This window comes from Gekko japonicus, unplaced genomic scaffold, assembly GCF_001447785.1.
Source record: "Gekko japonicus isolate JY-2015 unplaced genomic scaffold, Gekko_japonicus_V1.1 scaffold29, whole genome shotgun sequence".
In the NCBI taxonomy this organism is placed as follows: Eukaryota; Metazoa; Chordata; class Lepidosauria; order Squamata; family Gekkonidae; genus Gekko; species Gekko japonicus.
Genome location: NW_015172003.1, coordinates 2,280,904 through 2,302,658, shown reverse-complemented (window position 1 = coordinate 2,302,658; position 21,755 = coordinate 2,280,904). Strand labels below are relative to the sequence as shown.

The window sequence follows — 21,755 nt, the reverse complement described above, 5'->3', positions numbered from 1 at the left end:
TGAAAAAAAATTTTGTTATGATGATTTGCTAGATAGTAGAAACGAACTTAAGTCTATTGAAGGTTTGAAAGATAATAACGTGGAACTTTCATGGTTACAAGTTTTTCAGGTACAAGCAAGATATAAGGAAGACAAAAAGCAAGGATTTTATGATAAACATACAGAAATAGACAAAATCTGGATTGAGCCGAAAAAACAAATTATAAAAAATGTCTATGGAAAGCTATTAGAGGTTAAAATGAAGGAAGAGGTGGTGAGATCCAGTGTGGCAGCATGGTGTAAAGATTTAGGATATAACATAGAGATAGACAGGTGGTTGAGGGTATGGGATACTAACATAAAAATCACAAGAGCAATTGCTTTCAAAGAAAATATTTATAAAGTGGTCCTGAGGTGGTACCTATATCCAGCCAGAGTGGCAAAATTTTCGAGGGCGACATCTGCTATATGCTGGAAATGTAGACAGAATATTGGTACATACTTCCACATGTGGTGGAAATGTAGCAAAACAAAGAGATACTGGAAGATGATAAGTAAAATACTGCAAGAAATTATGGAAGTGACTGTTCCATTTTGTCCAGAATTATATCTTCTTAATATGGTCCCAGAGGGTTTTGGGGACACAGAGAAATATTTGTTGTTACACTGTATAACAGCTGCTAGGATTTTGTTTGCTAAGTATTGGAAGAAGGAAGAAATACCGGAGAAGTTAGAGGTTATACAAAAGTTTTTTGAAATTGCCGAAATGGACAAAATATCTTGTATGTTGAAGGGAGAAGACAACCTACTTTTTGAAAAAAAGTGGAAAAAACTGTACAACTGGAAGTTAAAGGTGGAGGGTTAATTGGGAGAATTTGTAAGGAAAGAGGCTGCACGCACATTTCTGTTATAATGAAGGAATAGCTTGATGTTGATGTATATTTAGAAAACTTAATAAATAAAATATTTTTTAAAAAAGGATTTCCTGCTTTTTTTCAACAGACAAAAACCTAGGACATTATTCCACAAGCATTCCTTACACAAAACTATTATTTATGTTCCATGGTGTTTTCATATGAGCATTACTATGTACCATGAACCCTTAATACATCTATAAGTTCATAGGGGAAAAATACCTCTCATGAGTTGTTGCTTGTTATTAAGACAGTCCCGTTCAATAGTGGCTAGCTCAGTTTTTTGCTGCTGAATTATTTTCTTTAGCGATGCATCCAGGTCTTGTTGCTGCTTCTGTACAAACTCTTGCTCCTGTCAAGAATTAGCCAACATTAAATCAGTCATGCACAATACTCAGGCATGGTCATTTGTACCAAACCCTTAGTTTCAAGAAACTCAGGACAGTGTTTTATAGTACAATCATAAGGAGAGTTGCACCCTTCTAAGCGCATTTATTTTAATAAACTTTGACAGGTGCATCTCTGCTTACAATTGCACTGTTAGCCTCACAGCTGTCATGTGAGGTAGGTTATACTGACACAAAGAAAGAGAGTGGCACAGACAATTTCCTACAAGACCTTCAGTACGCATTATAGCTGAACTCCTGTTCGAATATGAGATCACCACAATGAAACTTAACTTTCTAGCTAAGGGCCAAGTCAAACCATACACATGCATTTCTGAATAGCCAAGAACATACAGTGGACATATGATTTCCACTGTACCTTTTGTTTCAACAAAGCAATCCCTTCTCCAAATTTATTATTACAGAACTGTTCTATATGACTGAATCAGGACAACCACTTGTAACAATTTTTCCTGGGCAAAGGGCCTTGCCAAATCCATGGTAAAATCTCCTTTGTTACGTATTTGAACAGCAGGCTGAAAAACCCTTATGCTATTCAGCCAAAAGGAAACAAATAAAAAACAATTCCATCTAAAGATATGTTTAAACCCAATGTGAATTCCTATGGAAGAATAATTAACAAATTTAATTTTCAACTGAAGTAGGAGGAAAGTAAAGACATACGAAGGTTTAAGACAGAAGAACCCCACTTCACAAAACCTTCAGAATTGCACTACGGTACTGTGTGCCTTTTAGCTGCTTTTTGGTGACTGTGGCAAAAGAAATGAAGTATTGTTTTAGTGATTCCCATGAAGGTTTATGATCCCTGCTCCGCTAGGATGATCCACGTGACCAGAACTGGAAGAACTGCTCTCTCTGTAAACAGAACCCTTTGTCCTTCGTGAAATCAGCACATAGGCAACTCCAACTGAAATGTCACCCTATTCACACATTGTCTCCAATGGGCTGGGATGATCTGAGAAAGAATTAAACAGTGGGAACAAATAGCTAAAGCCGTGGCAAAGAAAAGAAGTGGCTGAAAACCACTAAGGGGGGGGGGAAGAGAAGATTGAGAATTTGGGCGTGGATGGGGAACAGCTCCCCAACCACTTATTTTGAATAATCTGGAAAACAGCTGGCTCAATAGGTAAGATTAAAATTGTTTATCTTCTGCCCAATGTAAACAGGAATATTTGCTGCTTGAAGAGTCAGCTGCCGATTTTGTATCTGCAGACCCTAATTTGGATGGAAGGGTGAAATAAAAAGTGTTCTAAATAAACAAAGAAAATAAAGAGTTTACAATGTTCTGTTACTTTGATGTATGTTGCCAATGAACTAATTATAGTTTTCTCTCATAGCTTTTAATAGACACAGGAGAGCTTTCTGAGTTACATCTGCACACAAAGTGCTGGAGAAAAGTATGTTTAAAACATACCAATCTATGTTTCAGAGAAGATGTTTATAATTTATTGTTCAATGGTCACAGTCTACAACAGTGGTTCCCAATCTGTGGGCCAGGGACCCTTGGGGGTCATGGAGCTATGGCAATGGGTCCATTAATCCATCTGATTTGGACATATTATTGGCCTTCCTCCACCAGTACCTTTCTCCCTCACCCCTGTCTCCATGGTGGCTATGCCCCCCCCCAAGACTGTGTACTGGGCAGGCTTCATCTGTCAGAAGCCTTGCTGCAGAACAGCCATAACACCCTAACTGGGACTGCCTGCTCTGAGCCCCCACCCAGGCAAGTAGCACCAGCTCAGTCTGGGCTGCTTGCCTACTCCGGAGAAGTGTTCCTTCTCAGAGGATTGGGTGAAGCATATTGGCTCCCACAGTCCACCCCCACCCCCATCTCTGGTGAACAGTAGAAAATGCTCACACCCTTCAAGGAGCTGCTGCATGGCCAGCAGCTTTCTTGTGGGCCCATCATCAGTTGGCTTCTCTGGCCCCTCCCACACCTCTGCTAGTCCAGGAAGGCTCAAAGCTACATCTGGAAGTTGCCAAAAGTTTCAACAGGACATGGCCCAATAAGTGCAGGGGAGGAGGGGTTGCCCCCAGATGGTTCATACATATGAACTGAGCTCTAACTCAAGTACTAAATCAAGTACTAAAAGCCTGGCATGATGTGGTCCATGGGGTCGCAAAGAGTCAGACTCGACTGTGCAACTGAACAACAACTAACTCAAAAACTTATGTCGAAGTAAATTTTGTTGCTTGTTAAGGTGTCACTGGACTTCCCCTTTGTTTTGCCACTTAGATTAGTAATCACTACATTATCAGCTATGGAAAAGAGCTGCAACTCAACACATGTGCCCAGAGATCTGATACCGTACCCTGGAGATGTGGCCTCACTTCCTCCAATCCAAATGCCATCACTAAAGTCACTGGGTGGGGGAGCACATAAATACATATGAAGCTGCCGTATCCTGAATCAGACCCTTGGTCCATCAAGATAATTACTGTCTACTCAAACTGGCAGCAACTCTCCAGGGTCTCAGGCAGAGGTCTTCCGCATCACCTACTACCTGGTCCTTTCAACTAGAGATGCCAGGGATTCAGACTAGGACCTTCTGCATGCCAATGAGATGCTCTAGTACTGAGCCACATTTTGTACTGCATTTTGATCATTATTCATTCTAGATTCTGATACCTGTGAACTCCATTGGGAGCCAATTTACCACTAAAAACCAGGGTTAAGATCAAAATAAATAAGCATCCACCAACTGTTCTATCAAGTACTAAAAGCTCACTGGACATCCAAAGCAAATTCTCATGAGTGCAGACTAGCTGCTGTTAGCAATGGGTCATTCTAAGCAGCTACACCAATAACTTTAAATTATACAAACATATGAAGCTTTCTTATACTATGTCAATTCATTGGTCTCTGCTATCCATGCTTCAACCAGACTTGCGATCTCTAAAAGATGCAAAATAGAACCAGCGATCTCATTAAATGACTCCATATAATAAGTAAACAAACCTTCTGAAGGCCAAATAAATGTCTCACACATAAATGTATTTTTCAAACGGCTGCAGATGCTGCTGTGCTTTTGTCAGTATGTATTTTCTCAGTCAATGGCTTCTAACATTTTTGACATTAAAAAGGGTCATACTCAAAAAGGTTGGGAACCACTGTTCTATGAGAAAGTATCATTTATTGCATTTTCAATCTTTTTTTACATCATTTATTGGTTCAAGAATACAGTGCTTTTTTAGAAGCAATGTGAGAAATAACAGTGATGTAGAACTTTCATCCCACACAAGCATGGTGTGGCAGTGGTGATGAGTCTGCTCACCAAGGGGTTAAAAAAGGGGAACAGAACAAGGAGCATTCAAAGAAGGAACTTCATCCCCCATAGCTGTCAATGATTCAGTGACAATGTGTCTGAAGCTGGAGAGTGAAAGCTGCAGAGGCACACGCCCTGAGGAAGGAGCCTGCGGAAGAGGTAGGTCCAGAAACAGACTGGCAAGAAGTCTAAGTTATCTTTATCCCTTTCCCCAGATATACTTTGTCCATCTGCTGCATGAGAATACGTCTGAGCAGTCTGAGGATCTTCTTTCAACGGAAATTCCAGACTAGGTGATAAATCCATTTTCAAATACTGAGGAAGTTGGGATAGTGGAAGAACTAACTGAGCTGCAAAATGACAATGAGCTGAAGCCAAAGTTGAAGGAGTTTTACCAAGAGTTTTGGTTACAGCAGGAAATTTCTGAACTCTATTCTGTAGAAACTCTTTGCTACATTCCCAACATCATATTTGGTGGAGCATAGTTTTAGTGTGGTCATCCAACTTCTCTCCAAGCAAAGAAACTGATTACTAAACATGGTGATTTAAGTCTCCTGCTAAGTAAATTTAAATCAGACATTGGGAAACTGGTATTCCTTCATAAACCCACTCATCACATTAAGAATGTAGTGAACAGTGGAGTAGTTACAAAATGAGGTGTCTAAGATTCTTGTTAAGTAACTATCAGACTTTGAAAAGCTGGTATCACTGGATCAAGTTAATCAATTTTATTAAATAAATTAAACAGTTTTAATTGGATTCTGAATAAACGTGCAATTAACTGTTAATATTCTGAATTTTATCGATATTATGCAAATCACTGTTCTGAATAATGCTTTTTTATAGGGTCGCAGAGCACTGGGGATGAGTTTACGGATCTGGTGGGGGAAGGGCCCCGGAAAAGTCTGGTAACCACTGTTCTAAGAGATCATAAACCAAGTGTGCCCTTCAAACAAGATTAAGGAATTTGATAACGTGTTTTAATCTGGAATTTGATTTCATTCTTGCTGAAATTGTCATAACATTTATTTATAGGAGGAAGAACAAAACAGACGTCAATCTCAGAATATAAGAAGAAATGCTGGCAGAACTCTACAGGCTAAGCAAACAGCCAGCAAGCTATACAACAATGCCTGAATATTCAATGCTATTTCCTTTTATACATGCACATGTGTTTACGTATATGACTAACTCAATTAAATTTGCATACGAGTTCATAGTGAAAAGAATATGAGCTCATTATAACAGGCCCATTTTTTTCTTACTTTAAGCAAATCTTATGTGGTATACTTGCAACTTCAAAGATCCACACAGAAGAAACATACAGTTTACAGAGACAAATAAGCAAATAAGTTTACAATGCTAGCACTGCCTTGGGTCACAGGGAAATTATCAACAGAGATGGCAATTCTTTACTTGCTTACAATTATATGGAAAAGACTGCTTGGCTAAGTTACCCTGTCATAAAGAAGAACATCTGTACTCAATGCAGTGGTTATTTGTCTGATCAGTCCTCATCCACTGCACTTTACATGGCAAAATCTGTATATATGGCAGGACATGTTAACAGCATCATTCACATACTACATGGCAAGCTGCTTTGTTTAAAAAGTAGCTTTGACTCAAGCTGGGAGAATGGACAGAAGTATCTGTTACTCATTGCACATAACAGACTCACTAGTCACTGTTGTTTCGTATTCAGAATCATTTCTAGAGGCCCAACACATGAAACCATATATTTCTAGATTTCCCCCCTCTTTATTTAGTAGTTACAATATATCCACGGTTAGTGCAGCATTGTTTCTCTACCAGCATTAACCACTGTTAGCTTGAACTAGCTTCTCACTCTAGTTTCCAACCAATAGTGTCCAGGACCAGCACAGATACAATGCTATTGCCTTTTAAACATGTGTGCATGCATGAGTATGTTGATATTTATCAATCAATCAAACGTTTTATTGAGCTCCAACTGGTGGACTGTAAACTTTTAGAGAGCTGCCATTTTTGTTGCTTTTTGGAGGATCTACTGTTAGTGTTCATGTATAAAGAGCAAGGGTGTCATGCCTTAATTTGGTTAGCTGCCCATTGTCCTGGTCTTGTCTCCTACAGCCAAACATGCCTATGTTGTCATATGGCTATTTTGGCATATGACTGTCTGCCATGTGCTTGCATCTCCATGGTTCCTTGTAGCGCCATCTATAGATTAAAGGTAGACCCTAGGTCTGAAACGGTGGAAGGAAGACCATAGCATAGTTGACAATAACCACATAGCTAAGAAGGGGGATGAAACATGTGAGTTTGTTGAACATTCCAAAACAATGATTAGAATATCACTACTGTTACCTATGTACTGGGTCAGTGACATTTGCCTTGTCTAAAAACTGTAAAGAGGCTATAATTTTTACCAATTCATTTGAATAAGCACATGAGTTGAATATGTGCTTGTGTAACATAGGCATTATTCTAAACTAGGAATAAGGCCCATTGTGGAAATAAATACGAGTTCTAGAAAGAGGTTCTGGGCGGGTGCCCCAGCCTTGGGCACTCAGCGTCAATTCGCTGTGGTGACCTCAGCAGGGTATAATGACACTGAGTCCACCATTTGCTCCAGGGGAGCTGATCTCTGCCACCTGAAGAGCAGGTGTAATTTATTTATTTATCCAATGTCTATGCCGCTTCATCCCGGAGGCTCTGAGCGGTTTACATGGGTATTTAAACTTCCTAGCTAGGGCCACACAATGTAGGGAAGGTGATTGCCTACCAGGCACCCCGCCGGTTTTGATATTCCTGTGGCTTCCTCGTGGTGGTGAGTGATCTCTAGCCCTCACCTGGAGATTGGCAACAATAGTTCCCCAGGAGGAAATGACTTGATTTGGAGGGTGGAGTCTATGGCATTGTACCTATCTGAGGTCCCACACCTCCTCGAACCCCATTGTCTCCAGGCTCCACTAGTCGAATCTCCAGGAATTTCCCAACCTGGAGTTGGCAACCATATCTCCTTCCCAGCCAACCATCAACCTACCTTTATCTGCCCCTCTGACTTCAGCTTTCCATCTCCTCCCCCCTCCCTGCAGTCTCTACCTAGGAAGAGTACAGTCTTTCTCCACGGTGGGGACCAAAGCAGCTTACATCATTCTCCTCTCCCCCTTTTGATCTGCACAACAACCCTGTGAGGTAGGTTAGGCTGAAAGTCTGTGACTGGTCCGAAATCATTCAGCTTCCACAGCAAGAACCTGGGTCTGGCAGATCCTGCTCTGACGCACTAATTGCTACGCCACACTGGCTGTGATATCTCCTGGTATCATAACTGAACTCCAGACAACAAATCTCTCTCTCCCCCTGGAGAAAACAACTGCTTTTGAGGGTGGACTCTATGGCATTCTGTTCAACTGAGGCCTCTTCCCTCCCCAAACTCTGGCTTCTGTAGACTCAACCACAAAACCTCCAGGAATTTCCCAATCTGGAGCTGGCAACCCTTGTCAGGACTGGCCCCAACGAGTTCCCCACAAAGGCCACAGTAGGCCTGGAAAGGACCTCCTGTCTTTGCCTTTTTACTGACAGAACCAAGCTTGGTTGCCTAGCAACAGCCACTGAGGGGAAAGTAGGGTTGCCAGCTCTGAGTAGGGAAATACCTGGAGATTTGGGGGATGGATCCTATGAAGGGCAGAAGTTTGGGGAGGGGAAGAACTCAGCAGGGTATAATGCCATAGGATCTACCCTCCAAAGCAGCCATTTTCTCCAGGGGAGCTGATCTCTGTCATCTGGAGATCAATTGTAACAGCAGAAGATCTCCAGGTCCCACCTGGAGGTTGGCAACCCTAGGAGAAAATGGGCCACACAGCAGGAGGAGAAGAGAATGGTTTGACCACCACTGGCCCACCACAATAGCCATCCATCCATGGAGGAGCCAAGCAGGAGAAGCGTCTTTGTCAGAAGAGACAGCCATTTTGGCAGTTTATTCTGACAGAGGGAAGAGTGGCCAAGCTGGTAGTTGGTGGGGGAGATGATCCAGCCCCCAGTCAATGGCACCTGAATACTCGAGTGGCGGTTGATGGGCCAATGGCTGATGGCGTGCACAGCACAGCCAATGGGAGAGCCGAAAACTGCCAATACGGTGGGCTTTTATATACATAGGATAAGAATCCTACCCTATTAACTTATTTATGGAATCTCTTTTCACTGCACTTTTGATATTGCTGGAGTGCTTTGATTATTGGATTATTATCCTGCAGCCCAATGTCTTTGTTAACTTTTATTCATTGGGAAAATTTCTAGCTTGTCAGTAGTTTGAGATTTATTACGTATTTATCAGAATGCGAAGTCATGTTTTTTATTTGTGCATCATAAGCACATTACATATTGATTTTTGTTGGGATCCTTTAAATTAGCAGTAAAGGTAACATTCTGTAAGCAAAAATCAGATATGATCTGAGCTTCAAGAGACTCAAGGTATCTTAATAGATCAGATTAAGTTCTCAAAGCCGTCTGCCTTTTTCAAGAAGTACTCTTCAGCAAAATGAATCAAATCGAGAAATTTTTAACTGAAATGAAGATTAGTAAAATAACAGAGGGAGATTTCTTCAGTTTGAAGAGTTAGAAAGTTACTCATATTACCATGAGAAAGTTACTGATATTAATGCAACCTATTCTGTGGTTTTGTTGAACAAAAAGTAGCTTAAATGATAAAGCAAAAGACATCTGCCTTCTATATAGGATCACTATTGTTACTTGATCAGAAAGCATGAGATATAATTAGGCATCCTAAGTGAAACTCTGCAATTCTGGGTAAAGACTGTTGTTCTCACTGCCAATCTGAAAAAACAAAGCAAAGCATGTGGGATGGGAAAGATTCTACCCTTTCTTCCTTAAAGTCCCAACTGCCGCTTATCAATGGAAAAAAGGAAAATAAAACCAGGTGTCTTGATAATATCTTATATACTACTGTTCAAGACAGAGAAACACAGGAGGTATTCCCAGCACTGCCTCATGAATAAAAACTCAGGATGAGGGAGAGTAAGGAAAACTCATTGTGATATTACACCAGGAAGCATCCTGGAAAACAATCAAGTTTCACAGCACACAGAAAGGCAAAAATGTAGCTCTCCGTTTACATATGTGCTGAAAATCAACAAATTAAATTTACATAATTTGTTTGTAACGTCCACTTCTTAGAGCATTTGAACTCATTTTTAGAAATCAATTTAATACAGATTACTCAGCACATATGAGCAACAGAAAAAAACAGAGAACACAAGCTACAGCTACAGAGGAAAATATGCATGGTTTGGTACATTGAACTTACATCCTGCATTACTGCATTGAAGAGCGTACATGAAGACAACTGAAAAGACTGAATCATAACCTGAGCAACGCCCTGTGGAGCAGAATACAATGCACTTCCCAGGTCAGAATGTAAGCATAAGTCTTGCACTCAATAACAGAATGTTAATAATGTGACTGCAGGACTAATGGCTTAAGTGAATGAAAACCTGCACATAGTGGAAGTTGTTCTTATACTGAACCATTTATATTTCGCAATATAAAATCTCTAAATATTTTATTAGCGTAATGAACAAGTGGTAGGTGACAGAAGAGAAGCTTTTTGTATTAGAAATACCATTACAAAGCAATTTCCTTGAATGTTTTGTTTCTTCAGTATTTGCCCAGTTTTTTTTATAAATCCTACCTCAGTGCACCAGAAAACATTAGGCTTTTCTCCTATAAATGAAGGACTGTAGGTCACGGCAGAACAAAAATGGTTTGCAAAAACGAAACAAAAAAAACCTCACAAAAAAACCCACCCCAAACCCTCAACACCTGCTAGATGTGTGTGTGATTTCTGTATGAAAGTAAAGTACACTACAGTCAACAACATTTGCTTGAAAAAAAAGAAGGATCTCCAGTTTAAGGGGAATTATGCGCAAGAAAGCAAGCTGCTTTGATTAGAGTGCCACACACTCAAGCTTATCACTTGTGTGGCTTCCTCTCCTCCTTCCTCAAACATTCTGGCTATATTCTCTAGCACTCTGGCTCAGTTTGTTTTCTTTTCCTCTTCAACTAGAAACTAAAACAAAATCTGTTTTAAAAGCATGTCTGCAAGACATTACTAGCTCACTATACATGAATAAGCAAAGGCATCGTTTGGATACCAGAAGCTATATGAAATCTCAGACTGAATTAAGACAACAGCAGTCTTAACAAAAAGTGAACATACGTGGACTTCAAGTCACTATGCATATCTTGCACATCCTTACATATTCTAGACCTGCTCTGTATCCCGCTACAAGTAAAAAAAATTAATGCACTATAAGTTACCTATAACGACATACCTGGAATACAGAAGGCACTGAACAGTTGCTCAGTACTTAATGTGACACTTGCACTGCCTAAGATAAAGGATTCAGTTGAAAAATTGTGTAATGTACCATCATGAGCAGACTGGATGGTCTTATATGCTTGATAAAGTTAGTTCTCCTTTACACTAAATGTTTTGAATACAGTGGACAATACAACCTCATATTTCCCTCTATACAGCATATTTGTTTGAAGACACATTTCATCAGCCCTCCTTTAATACAACGGCATTTTCAATTAATTTTAGATATACGTCTATAGCTAAAGACAACTAAAAAGCTAAAGTGCTGCTCTTCTATGTACACAATACTCACTATGTGGGCTAAGTCTCAGGAAAAGTAAAGATCAAATTCACTCCAACACACACAGAAAAATGGTTAAAGCTATGTGAACAAAAGCGGCTTTGGGGATTTTAGAAGCATCAAGCTGCTGCTGTTACCTGAGCATGCTGGGATTGGGTAAGCTCCTCTTTCTTGCGTTTCATGAGCTCTTTTCTCAGCTCTTTTGGTGCTTTCTCCACTTCATTAAAAACCTACAGTGCACAAGCATGCAGAAGGTGGGGAAAAGAACCCTTTTTCTCCACAGCAAGCATGTATGGTAAATACGAGAGAAGCAGATCAAGCACTAAAAGGTACCAAAAGCATGCATCAAAGCCAGAAGAGTTAGCTGGATAGTAAGTGGACTGAATAAGTAGACATCAATGAAGCATGTGCTAATTGCATTCCGAAGAGGTCAGACACTAAATTCAGGTTTCATGCAAATGCCAATGATGTGCAATCACACACAATTTTTACAAAAGGGTAAACTGTATCTACGAGATCTAAATCAGGGCAGTCACCAAAATATGAACTATTTTGCCATGATAACAGAAAAGGTTTTACTGTCATGGCAAAAGCTCCAAAAATAGCTAGATGTTTGGATTAATATCACTTGAAAAAACAGCTACTGCTGACATTTCTGCCAAGCTGAGATAAAGTTATCTAAAAATTTTCATTAAAGCCATAACCACTTCAAAGGGACATTTTACATCACAAAAGAGTAAATTTTCAGTTTCAGAAGGTAATCTAGATATCGCCATTCAAGAAAATGTCGATTAGAGTATAATTATGTTTCAGAAATATAACAGTTAAAGAATATCAAAGTAATCTAGAGAAATCAACTGATCTGTTGATAATGCAGATTAAATAGATGATTAAAGTCTGCTTGCATTGTTCCATACTTTTATGGAGAGATTACATACTGTAGATGTGTTTTCCTCACAATAACTAAAGCTCACAACCATTCAAGAACAAACAACTGTTTATCACTGGAAGAACCCTCAGGAAAAAATACAGCCCAAGTCACCACATGCTATTCCTGTTTGTATGAAAAGATTTCTTTGAGCACATCAAATGTCTTCACCAGCTTCCCCTGTTAAGGCCCAATCACCAATAGAGGCTCAAAGTGCAAGAAGTTCAGCAAAAGAAAAGTTAATATTGTACAGATTAAAAAAAACATGCACAATTGATATATCTAAGAGTTTCATTACTATAGCAACATTACATAGTGCTTGGTATCAAAGCACTGGAAACAGTATCATGTTCCAAGAGATATTTATTTACAGGCAGAGGGTCTAGAAGTCTGCCCAACTCCAACAATGCCATATCAGTCACCCAGTTTGGCAACTGAGAACTAGAATGGTTTTTTTGTTTGAAAGCAAAAAATGATAGGACATTGGGCGTTTCTGCAAAACATGGCTTCTTCACTTTGCCTAGCAGTCTGCCTCAACCCAGTGTACATCAAACCAATTTGCCTTTGTTTTAATGAACTGATCTTGTCATAGTTACGTATTCTCTACTGAACCTGAATTAAACCCAAATCAAATTGGTTTTGCTCCTTTAAATTTGCTTCAATTTCAATGTTTAATATGTATTGTATTTCAAACCTTCAGGTACTTCACTCAGAGGCAGCATCACTCCATAAATTTCACAAATGGAATTACGTATGTAAATGAAGACTGCTGATTTAAGATTTTCTGAGACAGAAAAGGAATGTGCCATAGCACAGAGTTCTAGACCCAACACTGCTGTAAAGTTAACTTTTTGCTTCTACGCACAAAAGTAAAGCAAAACAGTTCTTGTTCAGAAAACAAACATTTTGTTATATAGTATTTTTTTAAGAAACACATACTAAAATTCTCATTCACTTTTATCCTATTCATTTAGTAGATTTACTGGTTACAATTTGAAGAGGCACATTGCCAGATCTGCATGCACTGGATTTGGAGGATATTCTGTCCACCATTTCTCTGCACTAAATCTATTTTTAAACACTCCCTTCATTACAGATCTTCAGCCATTACCTTTCTCAATACTCAAAACAAATACTGATGCATCTATAGTGGCAGGAACTTTGAAATTAAGGCTTATGTTAGCTACTATACTCACTCACATGTTAGAATTGATAGCATACGTCAAAGTTCTTTTCACTACACTTTCTTTGTACCTAGATTTGCTATTTTAATTGCACACGACTGTCTTCCAAACAGTAAGATACTTCCCAGTGCTAAAAACACTGGGTTGGATCCAAACTGTTAGAAGCAGAGCTCCACTTGTGGAAGCTATCTTTGCTGCCCTTCTCCTTCTTTTTAAAGACTAATAAAATGACATAAAGTTGGGAGACCTTGAAGAACACAGAGATGCAGGCTTGGGGCTGCACTAGAAGGGGGAAATAGTGAAAATCAGTTCCATTCGTGCATCACTGTAACCAGTGCTTGCACAAAAGAAAGGGGTAGTTACTGCCAATTCCCCATTCAAAGCCACTTTGACCTTCATGAACAGCTCTGCAGAAGCTCCAGAAAGAGAAAGACGACAAAGATCCTTTCCAAGACCCCCAATCTACTTGAAGCATTCTGAATCCAGTACCAGTCAGGAATTTGATGAGAATATTTTTTTTTTTTTGCAATTTCAGAATTCAACAAGAATTGTGAAGCCTGTGACCATAGAGAAGCACTGAGATTTATAACTAATGGCTTAATGCAACTCTTGTGGAAGACAGACATAGCTGTATTTGCCTTCTAAATGAATAGTCTTTACCTCTTTTTTTTTGTTTTTCAACATGTTCTGGAACTTAGTCAGCTCTTTCTCCTGTTCTGCTTTGATGCGTTTTGCTTCATCACGTAAGCGATTTGTATGTTCCTGTTCCAAGCGTTCTATTGTCTGTTTCTGCTGTTTTTCAAGGTTTTCAATTTCTTGGTCATAGTGCCGCTTCTTACTCTGAAAATCAATTAGGCATTTACTTAGAGCTACATTTTTTTTTGGTAAACAAAATTTTTATTTTCTCAGGAATACAACATGTAAAATTAAATCATTTCATTCTATCAATTGTCTACCCCATTCCCAATTCCTCCCCTCCCTCCAGTGGCTTCCCGCAATGCTTCCACCCCTGATCCAAATACTTCGTATCATCAACTATATCAATTTCTTATCGTTACAATCTAAAGATAACATCATTTGACTTAATATTGATCTAAACATATTAAGTTTTGTTTCACATCCCAGTTCTTTTCCAGATATATTTTAAAGTCACTCCATTCTTGAAAAAACACTTCGTCTTCTTTATTATTCAGCTTCTTCGTAATTTTATCCATCTCTGCCATGAACAGAACTTTTTGTATCCAGTCTTCAATTTCTGGCACTTTCTCTGTTTTCCAAAATTGTGCATAAATCATTCTCGCTGTTGTGATTAAGTACCAGAATAAAGTCTTTTTAGTTGTATTGACTTCTTCCATTTTCAGTCCCAAAAGCAGAATTTCCGGCGCCTTTTTGAAAGAGCACTTCAGAATTTTTTGCATTTCTTTATGGACTTTTGTCCAAAAGTCAACAGCTTTCTCACAAGTCCACCACATGTGATAAAATGAGCTTTCATGGCTCTTACATTTCCAACACTTATTTGACATATTCTGGTTCATATTTGCAATTTTTTTCGGAGTCATGTACCACCTATACATCATTTTATAACAATTCTCTCTAACATTGGTACAAGGCGATATCTTAATAGAATTTTTCCACAAATATTCCCAGGTTTCAATAGACACTTCCTTATTCATATTTATCGCCCATTTTATCATTTGCTCTTTCACGGTCTCATCTTCAGTATACCATTTCAACAACACTTTATACATTTTAGAGATATTTTTCCCCCTCCACTCTCCCAAACATTTTCCATCTCATTTTTTTCCTCTCTAAAACCATATCTCCTTTTATCTGATCTAAAAAGATCAAAAATCTGCATATATTTCAACCATTCGTATTCATATTCAATTTCATTCTGCTTTTTCATTACCCACTCTGTTCCCACTTTTTTAATTAGATCTTTATATGGCAACCAATCTTTGTCTCTATGTCTTGAGTAAGATGTTAACACTTCCACTGGTACAATCCACAATGGTCTTACATCACAAAAATATTTTTTATACCTCATCCATACCACAAATAATGCTTTTCTTACCACATGAAGCTTAAAAAAGCTATCCATTTTTGTTTTGTCATACCATAGATATGCATGCCAACCAAATCTACAATCATGGCCTTCTAACCCCAATAACTTATCCAGGTTAGACAGACCGCTTCATAATATAGTCTAAGATTTGGTAGTTGTAGCCCACCTCTGTCTTTGGCATCACAAAGAATTTTCATCTTAATTCGCGGTTTCTTACCTGCCCAAACAAACTTTGATAGATCTTGTTGCCACTTAAGTAGCAAATCTGTCTTACTAAGTATTGGTATTGTTAGAGCTACATTTGATGGGTTGAAGGCTCCATATGTAAAGATTGACTAAATTTGTATGCCACTGTTCAAGAAAGTCATGGTGACAGAACTTGCCAAAATAACTGGTTTTGTTTAAAATTTCTTTGAAATAGCATTCCACAGAGAACTTATGCAACACCTTTATAAATCTTATGTTAATTCCTCAAGGTTAATACTTAAACAATTCTTCTCCATCTACAAAACTCAGGGTTGTGATTTTATATAGTTCAGAAGAATGGCAGAATTCTTAAGCTTCTCAGGTAGGCCTAATATTGCAAGAAATAATTTTTCTCCAGAATATGTACATTATAGATAATCTGAAATTCAGCTGCACAACAGAACACATCCTACTGATTGTACTATGGGTGTATTTATTGGTCTTTGTATTTTATGTGACTTCTAGCTGAAGAGGCCATCCTTCAGCCTTCCATGAATGAGCAAACTGAACTCTTTTTCATGAAACTGTGGCTCTATTATTTACACTGCCAGAAGGCAAGAACAACATATAGGGCATGATCCAGAGCACTGTTGGACAGCAATGGAATACAACAGGGTTTTTCTTTTAATGCAAAGGCAAAGACCCTTGGTATCCACTAGAATCTAGTCTCAGTTTATTTTGGGAGAGTTTACAGTGCTTTGGAATGTGTCTGTCATTAACAGGAAGCCAAAGCATGAGACAATTCTTTAATTCTTGGTACAGCAATATAATGGAAATGAAGGTATAGTCAGAGGAGAAAAAATGGATTTATACCCTGCCCTTCACTACCCGAATGAGTCTCAGAGTGGCTTACAATCTCCTTTCCCTTCCCCTCCCCACAACAGACACCCTGTGAGGTAGGTGGGGTTGAGAGAGCTCTTTTGAGAACTGCTCATGAGAGAACAGCTCTCAAAGAACTTGCAACTGACCCAAGGTCACACCAGCAGCTGCATGTGGAGGACTGGGGAATCAAACCCAGTTTTCCCAGATTAGAGTCCACATTCCTAACCACTACAGCAACATGGACTCTTCCAACTGCTAATTATAGCTATACCCATACACCTGTAGTTATACCCATGCCTTAAAAGGACAATTTCACATTATGGAATAAGGGCAAAGCTTCATCATTTCACCCACTGTTGGTATTACTATGTCTGCAGCCAGGGAGGTTAATGCTTTTGATCAATAAGCCACATACAAAGTGCATTGGATGACATGCAAAGCTATACCTGGCATAATAAGGCCAACAAAAACTGGGTTTCTGTACTTCCCCCCCCCATAAGTGGCCACATCAAGTATTTTCAGAATCAACCAGCTAAAGGCCAAATACCTGAATCCTCATCTAGTCACAGAGTAGAATTGGATGAGGGTAAACGTTGCACCTTGCAGCACTGATGGGCAATGAAACTGCCAGTAATACATGACAAGGAGTGTCAGTGCTGGTGCCTTCTGCAAGAGTGACACAAACCCTCAACCTACTCTGCTTTAGAGTGAAGGCTTCCTTTACCCATTGATGGTGCCATCAAGCAGCCAAACCTGACTTGTTTGTGACATCACCATGACATCACCACATGCTCTATATGATGCCTGGCTGGCACTACAGTGAAGAACAATAAAAATGGCACCAAAGCACTAGCATATTAAAGCTCTGAAAAAGAATTCACATAAAACACCACCAACAGGATTTTTAAAGGGCTTTTCACAGGCCACTTCCACATTGTCATTTCTTCACCCGTTTGTCCCTTTGTTTTAGGGTTCCCCTCCCCCCGTGTGTTTTGCTCTCTCTAGAAGTCCCAGAGGGAGCAAAAGACATGGGGGAAAGGGAGGGGAAACACAAAGCAATAGAGACTAATGAGTGACAAAAATGACAGAGTGTAAGTGACCACATTCCTTGAAATCTTAGTCTTCATCTCAAAAAAATTAGTATGAAAATTTCGCACAGTGCTATGAGAGTCTTAATAAATGCACTTAAAATGAAGAGCCACCAAAGTATATTCCAGAGGGGGGAAATATGAATCTTACTGTCATTTCCTGTTCAAAGCGCCTGAACAGCTGTTCTCGTTGTTGTAACAGTTTATTACTGAGCTGCTGTTGAGCTCGCTGTTCTTCTTTTTGAAGAAGTCGTAATTCCCGCAATTCCTGCCGCCTGAGGGGCAAGAGAAGTGGTTTAATATAATCAGGAAAGAAACAGATTAAACTCATGAGCAGTATAGCTCTTTTTTTTTTTGGTTTATTTAAATACAAGATGTTTATGCTGTCCTTCTGCCCAATCAGGGCCACCACATGCATAGTTTTACGTTTCTTTAAGAAAGGTTTTCTTTTTTTAACAAAAGGACCAAATTATTTAAAACAATTTAATAGGATATGAGACTTTTTTTGCTATAACTCGGTGAAATAAATTCTCTCCATTGAAATGGAGATTTTCAAACTTACCGAAGATACCGCAATTCTTCACTTTTAGAATCACTCTCAGTGACTATTTTAGAAGTAGTCACACTTACTTCTACTCCATCAACAACAAATTTGCGTGTTTTCTTTAAAGTTTTCTTGTGTCTTTTAGTTTCCTGAATAAAAGATGACAGATTATTCTAATTGCTCACTGTTAAATACATGTAAACTTGTAAAATTATGTTTCTAAACATTAACAGAATTATCAATCACACCACAACCTGAAGCCCTTAATTTAACTTCTTTTCACTAGACAGGCAAAGATAAACTGAACTGAGGAATTGGTCAGCTCCATTAAACTTCTTCAGCCTGTGCCTGGACTTGTTCTATAGCAGTTCAACGCATCCTCACTTGATTGTTGCATTCATCAATACATAAGGCAGAATACAAATACCTTTACAAGAAGTATCAAGACACTGTACATTAACATTTGAAAGTTTAGGAATATGGAAATGAGTTTAGCAACATTTCCCTCACTTGATTATGAATACACACACACACACACACACACACAAGCTTAAACTGTGAATATTTTCAAGGTTACTGACTCTTACTTGTAAAGACATTGAACCACCATCCTTGTTTTTAGTGAGGAAGCTGGAAATGGACAAGTTCAAATCGATGCTGCTGTTATCAGCTGTGGAACCAGTGCCTGAATCGGTATCATTTTCTTTACAGTTTTCATGATCAAGATGCCGTGAGTTTTCAACACTACACTGAATGCCTAATTTATCTTTCACTTCATTTTCAACACAACTAATGCTAATATTGGGTACTGGAGAGAGCTCATTTGCATGTGGCCGTCTGATGACTGTATCAGACTTTACATCACTGGAAACCACTGGAAGGTCCGTATCTATCTGAATGTCAGCCTTGTGGTTTTCCTCAGGTCTTTCTAATTTATGGTCAGATTCTCCAGTTTGGTGACCAATGTCGCTTTCCTCAGTTGCGCTTTTCTCCTCAATATAACATTCTACAGTCTGCTTCTCCTTGTCTTCCATTCCTGTTGAAACTTTGATGTCTGTTTCCTTTACTTCAGTTGCCCTGTCCATACTTCTCTCAACTAGCTGCTGAACAGAATCGATTACTTGGCCTTCATCTTTAATTGGAGTTGGTTCAGAGGCACCTTTTTCCTGACCTTCCTCCGCAATATTCTCTGTTGACTTCTGTGCACTTTCAAGCATCTCACCTACATCACTGTTCAAAGATTTCCCATAAGTTTCTGGAGCACTGTTGGGATCCACGTTTATTTGCTCCTGTACTCCCTCGCCTGAATCATCTGTATTTTTTACCTGAGACTCACCAACAGCAATAATAACTTCATTCCTCTGAATTTCAGATTCTATCAGGCTAGTCTTTTCACATACGCTGTCTTGCAACTCCTTGACCTCTTCAGTTCTTTCTACTTTCATTTCTTCCCTGGCTTCATTTTCTTGAAAGTCTGTACCACCACATTTTTCTTCTCCCTTCTCAGTCTCTTTAGGTATTGCTTCTGTAAGATCTGCTTTGCTGCTTTCAGGTTCAGGTGTTATTTTTTGTCTGTTTTCAGTCACTGATCCATTTGCAAAGTCATTGTCTTTCTTGGGGTCAACACTTGTTTCAGTTACTACAGCATCAATTTCTTTTCGTTCACTCTGCGATGCAAAATCTTCAATCAACACTATATTTTTAACTCTGCTTTTCTTTGCTTCCACATCTTCTCCCAGTAAAATGGATCCATTCTGCAGCTTTTCAGTATTTTCCTGGGTAGTATCAGAAACGTTTTCCTTGGATTTTTCAATTTCAACTCTGTTGGCCTCAACTGTCACTTTTTCATCTACAGGTGTATCAGTACTAGTCTCTGCAGCAGATGCATGTTCCATTTTTTCACTAACAGATTCCAGAAGACAGGTATTCTGTGACAGCTTATCCTCTTCTGAGCTAGCAATACTGAGGTCAGATGAGGCTCGCTTATTTGCAGGTAACTGCTAAAATGTGCATTGAAAAATTGATTAGTTTCTTCAAGTTATAAAGCATCAACAATATCAAGTTTTATAACTGCCTGAGCAAAGATATTTATTACTATGATGCCAAACACTCTGATAAACTCACGCTGAGCATCCTTTTTCAAACAGGTCACAGAGGTTAAGTAAAGGTTAGAGCATCTTGTAAAAGTTTCATGTCACTACTTCACACTTGGTAGAATTTCTTGAACATAAAATGATAGCGTTCTAATCACAGGGAAAAAGTAACAACACTTTTTACTTGGCTAGTACCTCACCAATAAAAATAATCGATCAATGCATTAAAAAGCACATTTCTCAATACAAAAGTAGGCGGCCATACCTGGTGTTTTTAAAAAAGTAAATGTTTTACAATAAATATATATTGCCTCCTATGCCAGTTTATTAAAAATGTATATAGACCACCTACTAGAAAAATTTTAACTGCGTATTCATCTTTTGTTCAATGTTCTGGGAGTTCCATGGAGTTCCATTCACAGACCAGATCTTTACTATTTTCACATGCCACAAAACAAGCTGCTCCTGAAGGTTCGGAGAACCATAGGAAATACCATAAAATGGAGCAGAGTGACAGTTCAAGGACTAAATCCAAGGAAACCACAAACTTTTGCCTTGCACGATGGAAGAACTTTCCACCTACATAAGGCCACTTTGGATCCAACCTAATATACTTTGGTTTATTTTCAACATATGATAATTTGAAAGATAGGTATTATCAGAAGGTTACAGAATATATTTCATATAATTTAAATTATATTCTCTGGAGAAGCTTAAATCTGTTTTGCACTTTCTTTGCCTTTTACTTCATCTTAATCAAAATGCTGTGCTATGCAACAGAAAGTATTTTAGAAGGTTTCCTGAATGCAACTGAAGTTGAAGTCTGAAGCTAATTTACAGGGAAGTTTGGTCAACAGAAATCAATAGGATTTACTGTGTTAGTCTGTGATTTAGATTAAAATATACTTTCAAGAGTATCTGTTTTAAAGTACCAGAGAATTTTCAGATTCCTCCTCTTCATCCTTATCTTTTCCATCTTCAACTTCTTCTGTAACCTCAGCTTTAGCTTCCACAATCGGTTCTCGGATTGGTTTATTGGAAGTGACAGTAACAAATGGATGCTGGTAAAAAAAGATAAAATCTCAAACACAACCATGTATTCAATTAACTTATGCCTATGCCACCTCCCTCCCAGAGGACCTGTAGCAGTTACAGTTCAACAAAAACATATGAACAGCAGCTCTAATACTTAAACCAGAATTAAACCAGACTAAAAACCATAATGATCTTAAGTGTAAATGGAATTAAGTTACATTAAAAGCCATTTTAAATAACAATATCTCTGCCAACTGCATGACATTTTAGGTAAGCTTTGGTTTTTCCTTTGTTACAAGTGTAACACTCAGGCATGGCTAGAGGAAGGAGTATTCAGCACAAGCCAACTGGCTCTTGGTCCTTGGCTCTCAAACTGTGAGCTTCGAATGAGGTGGCTCACTGAAGTGGCCCAAGATATAGCTTGTTATTTTGTTTATATTGTATTTTTCAGTTGCTGTAAGCATCTTTGGGTCCTCATCAGGGACAAAAGTGGGAGCTATACTGAAATAAGCAGTTCAGTCCAACAAA

General features: G+C 38.8%; 1 protein-coding gene across 3 annotated transcripts in view; it reads right to left on the bottom strand.

The window, feature by feature from the left end:
- Positions 1 to 21,755, bottom strand: part of SLK (STE20 like kinase) — a 75,858-nt gene that overhangs the window by 11,600 nt on the left and 42,503 nt on the right. Inside the window, exons 8-14 of one of the 3 annotated variants that reach the window (XM_015420131.1) lie at positions 21,125 to 21,253; positions 18,687 to 20,099; positions 18,118 to 18,248; positions 17,707 to 17,830; positions 13,995 to 14,174; positions 11,360 to 11,452; positions 1,116 to 1,245 (exon numbers count right to left, since the gene is read on the bottom strand). In XM_015420131.1, coding sequence (XP_015275617.1) covers positions 1,116 to 1,245; positions 11,360 to 11,452; positions 13,995 to 14,174; positions 17,707 to 17,830; positions 18,118 to 18,248; positions 18,687 to 20,099; positions 21,125 to 21,253 — 2,200 coding nt within the window. The remainder of the gene's footprint in view (positions 1 to 1,115; positions 1,246 to 11,359; positions 11,453 to 13,994; positions 14,175 to 17,706; positions 17,831 to 18,117; positions 18,249 to 18,686; positions 20,100 to 21,124; positions 21,254 to 21,755) is intronic. The other 2 variants (XM_015420132.1, XM_015420133.1) reach the window with 2 other exon arrangements.